The sequence below is a fragment of the Chiloscyllium plagiosum genome, chromosome 13 (genome assembly GCF_004010195.1).
Source record: "Chiloscyllium plagiosum isolate BGI_BamShark_2017 chromosome 13, ASM401019v2, whole genome shotgun sequence".
Classification (NCBI taxonomy): Eukaryota; Metazoa; Chordata; class Chondrichthyes; order Orectolobiformes; family Hemiscylliidae; genus Chiloscyllium; species Chiloscyllium plagiosum.
Genome location: NC_057722.1, coordinates 45,279,170 through 45,297,905, shown reverse-complemented (window position 1 = coordinate 45,297,905; position 18,736 = coordinate 45,279,170). Strand labels below are relative to the sequence as shown.

General features: G+C 40.5%; 1 protein-coding gene across 5 annotated transcripts in view; it reads left to right on the top strand.

Moving 5' to 3' along the window:
• tmem44 (transmembrane protein 44) overlaps positions 1-18,736 on the top strand; it is a 56,829-nt gene that overhangs the window by 13,530 nt on the left and 24,563 nt on the right. For all 5 annotated transcript variants that reach the window (XM_043702277.1, XM_043702279.1, XM_043702278.1 and 2 more), the window contains exons 2-4: positions 9,353-9,479; positions 12,323-12,416; positions 17,333-17,487. In XM_043702277.1, coding sequence (XP_043558212.1) covers positions 9,353-9,479; positions 12,323-12,416; positions 17,333-17,487 — 376 coding nt within the window. The remainder of the gene's footprint in view (positions 1-9,352; positions 9,480-12,322; positions 12,417-17,332; positions 17,488-18,736) is intronic.

The window sequence follows — 18,736 nt, the reverse complement described above, 5'->3', positions numbered from 1 at the left end:
AACTCAGCACCACCTTCCTAACCTGCAATCTTCTTCCTGACCTCTCCGCCCCCACCCCCACTCCGGCCTATCAACCTCATCTTAACCTCCTTCCACCTATCGCATTCCCAACGCCCCTCCCCCAAGTCTCTCCTCCCTACCTTTTATCTTAGCCTGCTGGACACACTTTCCTCATTCCTGAAGAAGGGCTTATGCCCAAAACGTTGATTCTCCTGTTCCTTGGATGCTGCCTGACCTGCTGCGCTTTTCCAGCAACACATTTTCAGCTCTGATCTCCAGCATCTGCAGTCCTCACTTTCTCCTTGCAGGTTGATAGGATAGTGAAGAAGGCATTTGGTATGCTTTCCTTTATTGGTCAGAGTATTGAGTACAGGAGTTGGGACATTATGTTGCGACTGTACAGGACATTGGTTAGGCCACTTTTGGAATATTGTGTGCAATTCTGGTCTCCTTCCTATCAGAAGGATGTGGTGAAAATTGAAAGGGTTCAGAAAAGACTTACAAGGATGTTGCCAGGGTTGGAGGATTTGAGCTATATGGAGAGGCTGAACAGGCTGGGGCTGTTTTCGCTGGAGCGTCGGAGGCTGAGGAGTGACCTTATAGAGGTTTGCAAAATTGAGGGGCATGGATAGTGTAAATAGACAAAGTCTTTTCCCTGGGGTCGGGGAATCCAGAATGAGAGGACAAAGGTTTAGGGTGAGAGGGGAAAGATATATCTGACCTGCCACCATGTTTGCACGATCATACTCTTTTTCTTCAAGATTGATACCTTTCCCTTAAGGGGCACTTTTCACACAGAGGCTCATGGAATGAGCTGCCAGAGGAGGTGGTTGAGGCTAGTACAATTGCAACATTTAAAAGGCATTTGGATGAGTATATGAATAGGAAGGGTTTGGAGGGATATGGGCTGGGTGTTGGCAGGTGGGACTAGATTGGGTTGGGATATCTGGTTGGCATGGATGGGTTGGACCGTTTCTATACTGTACATCTCTATGACTCTGTGAACTAACCAGAGAGAAGGTTATACTATGCTTGGTATTGTGTAGTGTGGCAAGATTAACTAATTACCTCAGAGCTAAGGCATCCTTAGTTAGGAATGAACTCAGTATGATTGAATTTTACCTCCAGTTTGAGAAAGAGAAGATTAGGTTTGAGAATAGTATTTTAAACCTAAATAAGGGTAATTATGTCAGCATGAAATCTGAGTCAGCTGAAGGCTAGGGGATAGATCAATAGAGATACAGTGGCAGACATTTAATGGAATATTTCAGAATGTTTTTAAAAATACTACTCGATAAAGAAAAATTGTAAAGGGTGGATTCACCATCTATTGCTGACTAAGGAATTAAGGGAAAGGTATCAAACTTGAAGAAAAAGAGTATGATTGTGCAAACTGGGTGGCAGGTCAGATGACTGACCAAATTATAAAGAATGGCAGAGAATGACTAAAAAGGTTAATCAGGAGGAGGAAGTAAAGCAGATAGCAAGAGTTTCAACAAGGCAAATAGTTCTTAAAATGAGCATTGATTCTCTAAAACGTGAGACTAGAAAGTTAATCAAGAATAATAAGCAAATGCTGGATGAAATGAACAAATGTTTTATTTCTGTTTTCAATATCAAACATACAAACAAAACACTCCAGAGATCGCTATAATTTAGGAAGTGGAAGGGAGAAAAGAACTTAGTAACATTACAATCATGAGGGAAGTGGCACTCAGCAAACAGCTGGCTGACAAGTCTATGGATCCAGAAGGACTTTGTTTTAGAGTTTTAAAAGCAGTCGCTAATGAGTTAGTAGATACATTGGTGTTTTGGTGTTTGAAGTTTCTAGCTTCAGCAAAGGTTCCAGCAGACTGGAAAATGTGAAATATAACTACTTTATTCAAGATGGGAAGGAGCTAGAAAACAGGAAACAAATCCAGTTAGCTTGATGTCTGTGTGGGGAAAATGTAAAAAATAGATCATTAAAGAGATTACAGCTGAGCACTTAGAAAAACACAGCATGGTTTTATGGGAGTATAAGCAACACAGGAACATAGGAATTAGGAGCAAGAGTAAGCAATTCAGCCCTTTCAGCCCACTCCATCATTTTCAACAATTGTGGCCGATCTTGTCTTGGTGTGAACTCCACTTTTCTGCCTGCTCCCCATAGCCCTTTACCCTGCTTTTCATTAGAAACATATCTATTTCTTTCTTGAATCTGTTGATTGATTCTGGCTCCACCAGTGGGGCAGTGAGTTCTGCAGATTCACAGTCCTCTGAGAGAAGTTATTTTGCAGTTTTGAACCTACCTCCTCTCACTCTCTATATATGATCTCTTGTTTGAGACTGTCTTACAAGGGGAAGATTTGTTCATTATCCACCTTATCAATCCCCTTTGGCATTTTATACACTTCAATCAGATTCCACCCCCCCACCCCATTTGTGAACTCCAGCGAGTAACAAGCCCAAGGTATTTAATCACTCCACGGATGACAGCTCTTCCATTCCTGGAATCAACCTTGTGAACCTCTTCTGAACTGCATCCAATGCCACCGCATCCTTCCTCAACTAAGGAGACCAAAACGGGACACTATTCCAGATATGGTCTCATCAATCCCCTATCTAAATGTAACAACACTTCTTTACTTTTGTAATCTAGTCCTTTTGCAATACATGTCAGAATTCCATTTGCCTTTCTTATTATGTGCTGCATGTGCATAGAGTCAAAGTCATAGAGATGTACAGCATGGAACTCACTTTCTGTGATTCCTGCACAAAGCCACCCATATCCCTCTGTACAGATGCATTTTATATCTGTTTCCCATTTGAGTAATAACTTGCCCTTTTAATTTTTCCGGCCAAAATGGACAACCTCGCCCTTATCCACATTCAGCCTCATCCGCCAGATTCTGACCCATTCTCCCAGACTATCAATATTCAACTGTAAACTCTATCTCAACACTGTCTGCTTTCCCACCTCTTTCTGTATCATCCACAGATTTTGCTTTTACACTCTGTGTCTGCTTGCAGATCATTTACATTGATTATAAATGGTTGAGGTCTAAGAAATTGAACCCTGCGGCACCTCACTAGTTATAGTTCACCATCCAAAAAATGACCCATTTATCTCAACCCTCTGTTTTCTGTCTTTTTTATGAAATGGAAATTATATTTGACCAATTTATTGGAATCTCCTTAAAGAGTAGCATGTGTTATAGACACACTGTACTTAGATAAGATAGGGTGCCACATGAAATTGCAGTAAATGGGGATGACATATTAGCATGAATAGATGTTTGGCTGGCTGGCAGGAAACAGAGTATGCAGAATTGGGTTTCTGACTGATTGGCAGGATGTGACAAGTAAAGACCTGAAGTCTTTTTGATGTAAATTGTAGAAAGTTATTGGCCTAGCAAAGACTTAAATGAGGGGAATGAAGCTAAGATAGCTAAACTGGCAGATGATAAGTTAGGTTGGAAAGAATGTTGTGAAGATAACATCAGGTCTCAATATCAGTCTGCATTCTTGTTAACTGAGAAGGCAAAGATCTGCCAAATGGAGTAAAATGTGGGAAAATTTGAAGTTAAAATCATAGATATGTACAGCACAGAATCACCCTTTGGACCAACCCGTCCATGCTGATCAGTTATCCCAACCAATCTACTCTCAACTACCAGTACCAGGCCCATATCCCTCCAAACCCTTCCTATTCATATACCCATCCAGATGCCTTTTAAATGCTGCAATTGTACCAGCCTCCACCACTTCCTCTGGCAGCTCATTCCATACACGTACCACCCCCTGCATGAAAAAGTATTCCTGTAGGTCTCTTTTATATCTTTCCCCTCTAACCCGAAATCTATGCCCTCTAATTTTGGACTCCCCCACCCCAGGAAAAAGACTTCATCCATTTATCCTGTACTCAATATTCTGACCAATAAAGGAAAGCATACCAAACGCCGCCTTCACTATCCTATCTACCTGCGACTCCACTTTCAATGAATTATGAACCTGCACTCCAAGGTCTCTTTGTTCAGCAACACTCTCTAGGACCTTACCATTAACCGTATAAATCCTGATAAGATTTGCTTTCCCAAAATGTAGCACCTTGCATTTATCGAAATTAAACTCAATCTGCCACTCCTCAGCCCATGCACCCATCTGATCAAGATCCCATTGTAATCTGAGGTAACCTTCTTTGCTGTCCACTACACCTCCAATTTTGGTGTCATCAGCAAACTTACTAACTACACCTCTTATGCTCACATCCAAATCATTTCTATAATTGCAAAAAGTAAACCCAGCACCGATCCTTGTGGCACTCCACTGGTCACAGGCCTCCAGTCTGAAAAACAACCCTCCACCACCACTCTCTGTCTTCTGCCTTTGAGCCAGTTCTGTATCAAAATGCTAGTTCTCCTGGTATTCCATGAGATCTAACCTTGCTGACCAGTCTCCCATGGGAAATCTTATCGAATGCCTTACTGAAGTCCATATAGATCATGTCCTACGCTCAGCCCTCATCAGTCCTCTTTGTTACTTCTTCAAAAAACTCAGTCAAGTTTGTGAGACATTATTTCCCACGCAAAAAGCCATGTTGATTATCCCTAACCAGTCCTTGCCTTTCCAAATACATGTACATCCTGCCCCTCAGGATTCCCTCCAACAATGTGCCCACCACCGACGTCAGGCTCACTAGTCTATAGTTCCCTAGCTTGTCCTTACCACACTTCTTAAACAGTGGCAGCATGTAAACCAACCCCTAGTCTTCTGGCACCTCACCTGTGGCTATCGACGATACAAAGATCTCAGCAAGGGGCCCAGCAATCACTTCCCTAGCCTCCCACAGAGTTCTAGGGTACACCTGATCAGGTCCTGGGAATTTACCCACCTTCATGCGTTTCAAGACATCCAGCACTTCCTCCTCTGTAACATGGACATCTTTCAAATGTAACCATCTATTTCCCTACATTCTATATTTTCCATGACCTTTTCCACAGTAAACACTAATGCAAAATACTCGTTTAGTATCTCCCCCATCTGCTGCGGCTCCACACAAAGGCTGCTTTGCTGATCTTTGAGGGGCCCTGTTCTCTCCCTAGTTACCCTGTTGTTCTTAATGTATTTGTAAAAGCCAATTCTCCTTAACTCTATTTGCCAAAGCTATCTCATGTCCCCTTTTTTTCCCTCCTGATTTCCCTCTTAAGTATACTCCTACTACCTTTATACTTTTCTAAGGATTCACTTGATCTAACCGGTCTATACCTGATATATGCTTCCTTCTTTTTCTTAACTAAATGCTCAATTCCTTTAGTCATCCAGCATTCCCTATACCTACCAGTCTTTCCTTTCATCTTAACAGGAATATACTTTCTCTGGATTCTTGTTATCTCATTTCTGAAGGCTTTCCATTTTCCAGCCATCCCTTTACCTGCGAACATCTGTCCCCAATCAGCTTTTGAAAGTTCTTGTCTAATACTGTCAAAATTAGCCTTTCTCCAGTTTAGAACTTCAGCTTTTAGATCTGGTCTATCCTTTTCCATCACTGTTTTAAAACTAATAGAATTATGGTCGCTGGCCCCAAAGTTTTCCCACACTGACGCCTTAGTCACCTGCCCTGCCTTATTTCCCAAGAGTAGGTCAAGTTTTGCACCTTCTCTAGGTACTTCCACATACTGAATGAGAAAGTTTTCTTGTACACACTTAACAAATTCCTCTCCATCTAAACCCTTAACACTATGGCGGTCCCAGTCTATGTTTGGAAAGTTGAAATTCCCTTCCATAACCACCCTAGTATTCTTATAGATAACTGAAATCTCCTCATAAATTTGTTTCACAGTTTCCCTCTGACTATTAGGGGGGTTATAATACAATCCCAATAAGGTGATCATCCCTTTCTTATTTCTCACTTCCACCCAAATAACCTCCCTGGATGACTTTCTGGGAATATCCTCCCTCAGCTGTAATGGTATCCTTTATCAAAAACACGACTCCCCCTCCTCTCTTGCCTCCCTTTCTGTCCTTCCTGTAGCATTTGTATCCTGGAACATTAAGCTGCCAGTCCTGCCCATCCATTATGTTTCTATAATTACTATGATATGCAATTGCTATGAATTCATCTGCCTTCCCTCTTCAGCCTTTTGCATTGAAATAAATAGTTTAATTTATCAGTCCTACCTTGTTCTCTGCTTTGTTCCTGCCAGTTCTGACTGTTTGACTTGCTTCTTTTGTCAACTGTATCAGTCTCAGATTGATCTCTTTCCTCACTATGTCCCTTGGTATCTCTCTCTCTCCCCCCCACACCTTACTTGTTTAAATCCTCCTTGCCAGTATATTAGTCTCCTTCCAATTCAGGTGCAATCCATCCTTCTTGTACAGGCCACTTCTACCCCAGAAGAAATTCCAATGATCAAAAATGTGAATTCCTTTCCCATACACCGGCTCCTCAGCCATGCATTCATCTGCTCTATCCTCCTATTCCTGCTATTTTCCTATTCCTACTCTCACTAGCTCATAGCACCAGGCGTAATCTAGATATTACTACCCTAGAGGACCACCTTTTTAAATTCCTGTCCAACTTTATATATTCTTCGGAATCTCACCTTTTTCCCTTCCTATGTGTAAAATGACCTCCTGCTGGTCCCTGTCACCCTTGAGAACATTCTGCATCCTCTCTGAGACATCCTGGATCTTGGCACCAGGGAGGCAACACACCATTCTGATTTTTTTGCTGGTGGCTACAGAAACGTCTGTCTGTGCTTCGGACTAGAGAGTCCCCTAACACAATTGATCTCTTGGAACCCGACGTACCCCTCATGGCATTAGAGCAAGTCTCGATACCAGGTAGGACAAACAGGAAGACAGCTAACTATCCATATCCATGAACACCAACTAGCCATGAAATGACACGACCAGCTATCCTTAGTAGCCACACACGCGAATGACAATCAACATGAATTCGACTGGGACAAACCAAACCGAGAACAGCCAGGGAATTCCTAGAGGCATGGCACTCATCCACAGATTCTATCAACAAACACATCGACCTGGACCCAATATACCGGCCACTGCAGCGGACAGCTGGAACTGACAACCGGAAGCAGCAGAGACAAACCACTATAAATGCCGGAAGAAACATCACAGAAGTGCTTCACAGGAGGCTCCGAAGCACTGAGTGTGTCACCCAGACAGGGGACAAAACATCTGCAACACAAATTCCCAGCTCAGCGAACAGAGCCACAACATCGATACCAGAAACTTTGCTGTTCATGCTACATTTCTCTGAGAATCCATCACCCCCTATATTTGCCAAAACAGCATATTTGTTTGAAATGGGGATAGCCATAGAAGACTCCTGCACTACCTGCCTACCTCTCTTACCTTTCCTGGAGTTAACCCATCGATGTGACTATATCTGCGACTTTTCTCCCTTCCTATAACTGCCATCCATCACACCCCTTGTGCTTGTAAATTCCACACTGCCTCTAACTGTCGCTCCAACCAATCCTTTCGATCGGATAGGATTTCCAACCAATGGCATTTATTGTAGATATAATGCTCAGCAACACGTAAACTCTCCCTAAACTCCCACATTGGACAAGAAGAGCATATCACTCTACTAAGGGCCATTTTTGCTTCATTCAATCTGCAGACCCAGAAAATAGCATTGTCTTCTTCCTCTACAAAACACTGTTCCAGGCTAAGTTAATACTGATGGCTTATATTATTAAGTTTAATCAAGTGACCTATCTCAGTAAAACATATAATCAAGAAAGAACCCACTCTATTCACTACTGCAGAATTACAGCAAGGCCACGCTATTTCCTTTTCTGTGTCTATGCTGTGACCTCTCTCAAACAGGTTCCTCCAAGATTAGTTGTGAATTTCACTGTTTGTTAATTTTCCTAGATGCACTCTGATGTCCACTGATACATGAATCCAACAGCAAAGACAGTAACTGTGCAGCTTCACTGCTGTGTCAGTTAGCAATGTGGGTTTCTTTCTCTCTCTCTCCTGCACTGACCTCACCATGTGCTGCCTTTGTCTGTTCCTCTCCCTTTTGAAATTGCCATTGTTTTGACATTTTTTTCTCCTCAGTTCCAAAACAATGCAACAACATATAAATAGTAATTGCTGCTCCTGGAATTCGAGGAAATCACCGCCAACACCCAAAACACCTCAAAAAAGTAGCAGCCTGTTACAGCCAGAAATTTTTCCAATCCTCCATCTTGCATTACCCAAAATACTTTTTCACTTTGGCCAGAAGGATAAAGAAGTTGTAAATTTTAAACAGTAAATGACTGCAGAATTCCATGGTGCAGATAGAACAAGTTGTTGTCATGCATGAGTTAGTATGCAAGTGCAGCAGATGATCAAGTCTAATGAGTATTTTTAAGATGGAGTTTGGTAGATTCTTGAGGTTGTCAAAGATTATCAGGGACAGATAGTAATTTAGAATTCTGAGCTCAAAAATCAGCTAGGATTTTATTGAATAGTGGAGCAAGTTTGAGGGTTCAAATGGCTTGGTTCTGCTCCTAATTTGGACATACCAATTTATCTGTGTATGTGGTGCATGAAGGATAGGTATATTTTGAAATGAGTCATTTAAAGAGTTACACCTTTCTGATTTTGCATGATGAATATGTTTCTGATTTTATTCCTGATTCTGATCTGTGGGTGAGTTCTGTGTGGGAGGTCGGCAAAACCAAAATGATGGGTTCCCAAATGACCTGGACTATTTAATTGCAGCTCTGCTTTTTGTCTGTGGTCCCTGGCCATGGGCAGCCTGAGTGGAAGATCAGCAGTCATTTGGACTGGAAATATATTTCACAGGACTAAAAGGCAGGCAGATTAATTTGTAGAGGAGTGAGTTGGTAGGGTGTGCCGCTGATGATCGAAGGGCCCTGATTTCAGGGACTGGGGATGGAAGTAGAGCTAGTATTGGTCAGGGTAGCCAACAGATCACAAAGCTGCGGTTAACAGACTGCTTACTTGGAGCTGTAGGAAACACTTCAGTTCCTCCTGGTCGCTAATTGTGATTTAAAGAAATTTACTGAGAGATTTCATCCCTTCTGGCTGATATGGGAAAACTGTGGCAATGAAGCCATCTGCCTTCATTCTAATATTTGAATGACCAACCCATTCTAGTCGCAGACTGAACAACCAACACTCTTCTTTGTTCCATTAACTGGAACTGGGCAGTTTCCATTTCTGATCGTTATTTTTAAATTTTAATCTCTGATATTACCCCAACCATCCGGTTTTTGGAAGCTGAAATTCAATCCTTTGAAGATCATTTGCATTACTCTGGAATTCTGAAATATCAGAGCCATTGCATTTAGTGTTTCATTTGTTTGTATTTTGTTTTCAGACTCTTTTACTGGCGTTGCAAATGGAGAAAATGGAAAGAAGTATCTTTATCTTGTAACATCTATACTTTTTTGGGAGATATATGCAACATGTTTGGTGCACTTCTAGCAAAACAGCTGAGTATTCAGGTTGGTCGTTTTGGTTTATTGAATCTATTTTACTGTAGTTTGTCTCTTCATTACTTCAACTTCAAATTTCCCTTTGGTTCTGACACCTGCTTTTCTCAACCATTACCTTGCTAGTTTCTCAAAGTGTTTTTTTTTCTCACAATTTCCCCACGATCTCCTTCACTTTCATCCTTTCTCTTTCTTCCAGATTTTTCAGAAGTTATCTCTCGTTTGACTTCCATCTTCTTTGCCGTCAGGAATCTTGATATTTATGGATCCTTATTACTTCTTCAATTGTTTGGCTATTTCTTGCTTTCTATGATATTTTTCCTGGCTCTTTCTACTGTTTGAATTTTCCTGAGACATCTTGTCATCTAAAATGCACTAACTTCCTTGTAACATCCCAGTTCTGGAATTTGATCTGCTAATGTTTTGGGTACTGAAGTACAGAATTGATTAATTCAGTATGGGCAGCACAGTGGTTAGCACTGCTGCCTTGCAGAGAAGGGGACCTAGGTTCGATTCTAGCCTTGAGTGACTGATTGTGTGGAGTTTACACATTCTTCCTGTGTCTATATGGGTTTCCACTTGATACTCCGACTTCTTCCCACAGTCCAAAGATATGCAATAGTGTGCAGGTTAGGTGGATTAACTGTGATAAATGTGGACTTATGGGGATAAGATGGTATGCTCTTCAGAGAGTCGGTGCAAATCAATGGGCTGAATGGCCTCTATCTGCAGTGTAGGGATTCTATGAAGAAATGGCTTAATACTTTTATTATTCACCCAAAGTAAACTTTACCTAACATTCAGTGCTTCTTTTGGTCATTGAGAAACAGTACACTGCCATGCTGTCTGTTTCAAATTGAAGCTAATTGGTGCAATTTAATATTGTAATGTATAACATTTGGAACAATTTGATTTTTTAAATATAATCCTTGGCTATGAATATTATCAAGCAAATCTCTTGAAAGCTGAGTTTTCATCAGAAAGATAGTCCCTCTAAGCTGCTCAGTGTCTACTAGGAGCAAAAATTTGCCTGTATTATGTGGAAGTGAATAGGATAGCATGTCACATTAGACTTTTACAAAGCTTTTAAATACCAGGTATTAAATATGCTGTATGCCATGTTCTTCTATACACTGGGGAGGTAGTAATATTATCTTAACAGAATACTGAACGTGGGCTAAACTTATTACTTTATTTACAAGAGGTGTTATTAATTGCACAGAAATAGAATAAAAATAGCTATGATGTCTGCATTGGGAAAAGTCCTTTTATTTAAAACGTACGAGTTGTTAGTAATCCTTTCCAATATATTGTGACAAAGAAGTCTATCTAATATCATTTCCAGTTTTAATGTCAGCAACACAAAAGTCATAATCTCCAACTTCTAGGAGTACTAAAATCTCTTGGTTGTTACATTCAGCAGAATACTTCTCAACACCAAACTGAACTTTCTACCTACAGCTTATTTTAAAATCCTAATCATCAAAATATTGTTTGCCTTGGCTTTATCTGACCAAGTCTATTATATATCTTTTTCATTCTGACATTTCCACAACTTCAACACTCCTTCTCTGCAAAGAACTGCATAAACTTCTCCATTTAAATAATACCTCACTCAACATGCCCCCCCCCCAATGCTTAACCAAATTGAATGTTAAATCCTCATTTCAGTTTTTTTTTACATCTTTTTTTCTGGTTTTTTTCTAAGCAATTGTTCCCATAACTCTGATACAAGATCATCATCATTCTGTACCACCATAAATAATTGTTCCTTGAAGTACAACGCTGCTGCCTTTGCTATGGCAGTTTCATCATGACAATTTTCAGAAACTTTACAGAAACACCTATCTGCAATTATGTTTTTCTTCCTCCTCACCCAACAGCTAGGTATCTACTTACTTGTCATAGTGCAAGATTTAATTTGTGGGATATGGGTGTCATTGGCTAAGTCAACATTTACTGTCCATCCTTAATTGACCAGAAGCAGTTAGTTACATATGCCAAACATACTGGTGTTGAATGGCGTCACATGATGGCCAGACCAGGTAAGAATGACAGATTTCTTTCTTTTAAAGACATCTGGGAACGAGTAGGTTTTTTATGACAAACCAAACGTGGTTACAATAGAGATACACCAAGATATTTTTGTGGTGGAAATAGGGCCCTTGACTTAAACAGGAAACTTTAGACGTTAACTGTGGTCTTACTGAAGGCAAGGCAAACAATATTTTAATGACTGAAATTAAAAAAAGAATGGCAATATTGCTGAATGTAAAGACCAAGAGATTTTAGTTGCTTTTGTGTTGCTGACATGAAAACTGGTAATGAACATTTTTTTTAATTGCCTGTAATGGAACCAGTCCCTAGACTGATGGTGTTTAATCATGTACTTTTCATCTTGATAATCTAATTATTTTTACATGAAGAAAGCATCCAAACCTTAATTTACATATCATTCCTTAGTTTACCTATGTTACTTGTCTGATGTGATTTGCAGATTTACAAAGTCCATAATTTGGTCAGAGACAAACTATAAATCTTAGATATTAACCCAGGTTGAAATAACATCTACAAAATTCAAATTTTTTTTCTGGTTTAACATGCTAAATTTAGCTTGAGCAATGTTTTATGTATCTTGACCCGACAATTCTGATTATAGGGAATTTGTGCATTTTCTGTTCCAGTGGCAAAATGTCTTTTATTGGGGTAGCTTAACAAAATGGGAAAGGTTTTACCATCAGAACCACACTGGTCAATTCAAACAGTTCCATCAATTAAAAGATTGCCAAAGAATTCAACAGTAAGGAACACTCAAGGGGAAAAGTCTCACATTATATATCTTTATGTATCCCCAGGTTTTTACAGCAGCTTATGTGGCTGCAGTGGATATTCTTCAGTTTATATTAATCCTGTTTCCTGTGTGCGGTTCAAGATCCAGATCAAAAACAGGTAGAAACATTGTCAGGTTCAAACGTATTATATTCCCTGCATCATTAAGCAATCCTTTTTTTCTAATAATTATGTGATAATAGATATTTCATTATGTATATCAATTGTTGGTGGTTATAACATTTTCTCCCAGTTATGTATGTTATTGAGCACAGTAAAGATCACTTTACCTGTCCCTACTGGCTCTGCAAGAAGCTACAGCTTCTCTGTCATTTTTTTACCCCTTTTGCCAAACTGTTTGTTTTTTGAATACCTCCACCTGAACTCTTCTTAACTTTGTATTCTGCAATGAAAGTAGAGCTAGTTACTCTAATCTGTGAATCCTTAATGTTCTTTTCCTAACTTGTCCTCACGATTTTAAAGTTTTGTACGTTTTAAGATTTGAGGATCTTTCCTACTCACTCTCATTTGCAAAAGGTCATTTCAACTTATGTTGTATTTCTGGCTCCTTCACACAATTTTGCCAGTGGTGTTCTGCATTCATCTGATCTGGGACCTCTGCTGTTTGTGATTTTTATAAATGACTTGGATGAGGAAATGGAAGGGTGGGTTAGTAGGTTTGCCGTTGACATGAAGGTTGGTGGAGTTGTGTATAGTATGGAGGCCTGTGGTAGGTTGCAACAGGACATTAACAATATGCAGAGCAGGGCTGAGAAATGGCAGATGTAGTCCAACCTGGAAAATTGAGAAGTCATTCACTTTGGAAGGTGGAATTTGAATGCAGATTACAGGGTTAAAGACAGGATTCTTTGCAGTGTGAAGGAACACCGGGATCTTGGGCTCCACATATACATCCGCGTCCAAAGTTGCCAACCATGTTGATAGGGTTGTTAAGAAGGCGATGGTGTGTTGGCTTTCATTAGTAGGGGGATTGAGTTTAAGAGCCGTTAGGTTATGCTGCAGTTCTATAAAGCCCTGGTTTATAGACCACACTTGGAACATTGTGTTCAGTTCTAGTTGCCTCATTATAGGAAGGACGGAGAAGCTTTAGAGAGGGTGCAGAGGAGATTTACCAGGATGCTGCCTGGATTGGAGGGTATGTCTTATGAAGAAAGGTTGAGGGAGCTAGGGCTTTTCTCATTGGAGAGGTGACTCGATACAGGTGTATAACATGATGAGAGGCAGAGACTTGTTCTCAGGATGAAAATGGCTGTCATGAGGGGTCATAATTTTAAAGGAGAAAGTGAGGTCTGCAGATGCTGGAGATCAGAGCTGAAAATGTGTTGCTGGAAAAGCGCAGCAGGTCAGGCAGCATCCAGGGAACAGGAGAATCGACGTTTCGGGCATAAGCCCTTCTTCACCTCTCCAATGAGAAAAGCCCTAGCTCCCTCACCCTTTCTTCATAAGACATACCCTCCAATCCAGGCAGCATCCTGGTAAATCTCCTCTGCACCCTCTTTAAAGCTTCCCCGTCCTTCCTATAATGAGGCCTAGAACTGAACACAATTTCCAAGTGTGGTCTATAAACCAGGGCTTTATAGAACTGCAGTATAACCTAACGGCTCATAAACTCAATCTCCCTACTAATGAAAGCCAACACACCATCGTTTTCTTAACAACCCTATCAACATGGATGGCAACTTTGGACGCGGATGTATATGTGGACCCCAAGATCCCGGTGTTCCTTCACACTGCAAAGAATCCTGTCTTTAACCCTTCAGGATCCCTGAAGAAGGGCTTATGCCGAAACGTCGATTCTCCTGTTCCCTGGATGCTGCCTGACCTGCTGTGCTTTTCCAGCAACACATTTTCAGTCATAATTTTAAGGTAATTGCAGGAAGCTTTGGTGAGTTATCAGAGGTTGGTTCTTTACACAGAGCGGTGGGTGCATGGAGTGCACTGCCAGCAGTGTTAGTAGAGTCAGATACATTAGGGACATCTAAGTGACTTTTGGATAGGCACATGGATGATAGTAAAATGAAAGGATAAAAGATCAGCACAACATCAAGGATCTTGGGGTCTATGTATGTAGAGCTGAAAATGTGTTGCTGGAAAAGCGCAGCAGGTCAGGCAGCATCCAAGGAGCAGGAGAATCGACATTTTGGGCATGAGCCCTTCTTCAGAAAGAAGAATGTAGAACCCAATATCCCTCTGTTCCTCCACACTGCCAAGAATCCTGCCTTTAACCCTGTAATCTGCATTCCAAAGTGAATTTGACCTTCCAAAGTGAATCATTTCACACTTTTCCAGGTTGAACTCCATCTGCCATTTCTCAGCACATACTATGCTGTACTGTTCTATGTTCTTGTTCGACATTCTCACTTGATTGATAAACTGTAGCTGAGTTGGCTAGTTATTTGGTTTGCGATGTACTTTTTTTATTCATTCACAGGATGAGGGCATTGCTGGTGAGGTCAGCATTTATTGCACATTCCTAATTCCCCACAGTACAGTTAAGAATCAAGCATATTACTGTGGGTCACATGTAGGCCAGACCAGGTAAGGATGGCAGTTATCTTCCCTAAGGGACATTGTGAACCAGATCGGTTTTTCCTGACAATTGACAATGGGTTTGTGATCATATTAGACTTCTAATTCCAGATTTTTAAAATTGAATTCAATTTCCAGCATCTGTTGTGGTGGTATTTGAGCCTAGGTGCCCAGAATTATTGGAATAACTGTCCAGTAATAATACAATTAGGTCATCACCTCTCCACATGGTGCAAACAAGAGTTCAATTCCTGCACAAGCTGAGATTATCATGAACAGCTCTCCTTTTCACCCTCTTTCCTAGGCTGAGATATGGTAGCCCTTGGCTTAAATTATCACCAACCATCTCTCTTTAATGACAGAGCAACCTTATGGTATGGTATAGAGAAAGACTTTACCCGTAAGTAGGTTTCATTAATTGGAAGATTATAATTCATGTGTATACTGATTTTTTTAAAAATCGAGGATGGATCAACAGACAGGTTTATTATGGGGATTCAGCAATTATCATTATTCACATCAATTGTTGAACTCCAACAATGTTACTGATTGATCATATGTTGCTTTATGCCCTGTCGCCTTGATGGCTATTAAGCTTGTGTATGTAATTGTGTTGGTATGAGTCTCCAGTTCATGCTTATTGATGTTAATATTCTGCATACACTTTTTGTTTGGTAGTATGTTACTATAACCTCCTCAGTACATCCCTGGAATCAAATTTCCTGCTTTGGCGAGTCCATGTCCTCTGACAATGCATACCTTGCAAAGGTTTTGGAAGGCAGGTCAGTTTTGCAATTGGTGCAGTGAACTGTGTTTCCCATAATGCTTACTTGATCTGAGTTTTGTTTACTGCATTAATACTGCTGGTTTGACCCCATGCTTGCAGGTGGTGTTATCCAGCCATCCAGCCAATATCTTCTCATTTTCTGCCATCTTCTAGAAGTGTGCCGATATTGTGACTTTTTTTGTTTCTTTATCTCTGGAAGCTTCGATCATCAGCATCTGATAAATTATGGTTCTGGCTGTCCCATAAATCATGTGCTTACTGTTCTGCAAAGTACTGTCTGGAGAGGGACTTAGTGCTTAGGATTTCAATGCATATAAAACATCTGTATTGCACCAAATCCTGTCAGCTCCAGTGGTCTCTGGTATTTTTGTTGCCATCTTATTGTTTCTGGTGCCTTCATACAAACTCATCACTCTTATGTACTGGATGATCAATTTTATGCAAATTCAATTTATTTGAAGGCTCCAACTGATGGATACATACATCGATACATACACACATACATTACAGGATCGCTTTACTCTGAGAAATCAGCAAAGCTATTGCAGCAATATAAATGATCCCAGGTCTCTCATCACTTTTACAGGCTGGTTTCTTGACAAGAATTACTGTTGTTCCAAATAAATAAGTTCCAGCCATAGGTAAACACAACTAGGAGCTATCAACATATAATTCATTTTACTAGTTGAAATTCAAACCCATTTTTAAAACCCCTACAGACAAACAAAAATAAATTGGTGCAATGGATAGAGGGAGAAAAATTCTGGGAAGCAAGTTCAATAACACTAATCCACAGAGTTCAATGAGATGTTCCTTTTGCTTCCCAAGTCCTTCAATTTTTGAATCTCCTTTTTCCAGGTTCTTTAACATTGTAGGAGGAACAGGGCCATTGGTACACTAATTACAAACTCATTCATTTCCTGGTGAAAGGCAATAGCATACAGCAACTTGTAGGAGGAGAGAATTTTTTTTCAGGTGTCAATGACTTTTACAGCAAAGAGATAGAAACACAGATCCTGCTGTTCAAGCCAGAGGCTTGCTCCACTCTATAAACTCCCAAGATTCTCACCTGCCTAGGAGTCAGTCAGAGAGCTGAGATCATGCTGATGACCTTCAACTCCACAACTGGTCACTGTTACACAAACCAATCAGCTGCCTATTGCTGGTTGAATCTTGCTCTGAACACACATTTGGTGATATGGTGTCTTATCTCCCTTCCCCACTGCTTGCAAAGCAACTGTATGAATACAACTCTTGGTGATCCACTAACATGTTTTCAGACGTACGGCAATTCCTTCCCCAGTCCTTCATTGTAAAAAATAGCCCTTTTTGCATTTTAGTTTTCGATGAACAAGTAGAAACCAAAATGATTTGGTTTTTACATTGGTCTGTTAGAATTGTCCGATAGTTATTTTAGAAGTTAAGCATTGTGAACCGCTGGTGCTCCCCACCCTGTAGCAGCAATGTAATTTCCTGAGAGTGGGCAAAAATGTAGAAGGAAAGAACCTTTAAACGATTTCAGGGCAAAACTAATTTTGGGAAGTTCCTTTCCAACACACAAAGGTGCTCAAAGTGAGCCCCAGGAGAAGATGGTAAGCACTATGTCATCCAAAACTCTGCGTACCTTTTATATTCTTTAAGAAAGAGTGTACTTGTGTACATCTTCAAGGTTGGCATACTGTTTGTCATTTATAAACAGGTCGGCCAAGACAGAGGAATAAAAGAAGAACAAGTGCCATGTTCATGGCTTGCTTACCTTTCGCATTGGGCACAAGTTACTACTTCTGGGCTTCTCCTGTTCCTCAAATGGATATTCGTGGACCAAGAAGGAGACTGCTTACCACATTACTTCAGGTAAAATAGTACTCACGTGGTCTGTTGGCTGATCATTTAACCTAAACAAAAATCATTTGGACAAATTACAGAATCAGAGGAAAGGCTTTTTTCAATTAAAGTCTTTCACTTCAACCTTGTGAGTCCCCAGTTATTAACCTGATTGAAGTTCATCAGCATTTGAAAATACAACCGAATCGCTTCAATTGTTGTGCTTCGGGGTATTCAATTATATGACCATCCTTGGCCATTTATGTAATTGTTTGGAGGTGGGGGGGGGGCGTTGTTAATAGTTCAAATTAAGTGATTGGAACATGACAATGGTAGTCTAACTGCCAAACCGTAAAGAACAGACATTCCCACTGGGGTGGGGGTAAGGGAGAGTGGACATGCTAACAGACAATATAACAAGTAAAGCTAAAAGAAAGGGAAGGAATGGGATCACTTAAGTATCATCTTTTTTCCCCTAGCATTCCACTTCCCTCCACAAAGACTATATAAGTGCTGCTCCCTCCACACTTCATGTCAGTTCTGATGAAAAGTCATCTAGACTTGGAACGTCAGCTTGCTGTCTGTCCATGGATGTTGCTTGACCCACTGTGATTTCCAACATTTTTTTGTTTTCAGGACAGATTCCAGCATCTACAGTAATTTACTCCTACGTCTAGTTTTCATGAAACTGCTCTACCATGTTTAGGGGTCTGGGTGGGCTCCAGATTATTCAAGGCTTTTCCAAACATTATCTCTGTTCGCATTGTTGAATGTCTTGGTGAAATCTATAAAAGTAATGTACAGGCCTCTGTTTTGCTCAGAATACTTTTCTTGTATTTGCCAAAGTACCGTGTTAGTGTGGCTTTAACTGTTGTGAAACCACACTGGCTCTTTGGAAGGCTTTCTTCTTCTGAGATGGAAGATCCAAGCCAATGCAGAAATATTAAAGCTAGGATCTTCCTAATGGTGGAAAGGATAACGCACTGTGCAACAGGTACTGAAGAATGTTTCAAAATGTTCTGAATAGAGATTCAGGACTGACTCATTGTCAGTGTACAGTGCTTTTCATTTGCAATGCTTGTTCATTGATTTTGAAGCTTCTACAAGCTCTTACATCAGCAGTATTGAAGTACAGTTGAAGTTTTTTCTTAAGTATGATGCATCGGTCATTTTGGACATTCCACATTTTAATAGTTAAGTGTGCTGTATTCTTGACACTCGGCTGCCATTCTCTCTTGGCTGGCTGGCTGAGCCAGATGATGAGCTAATCTTTTTATTG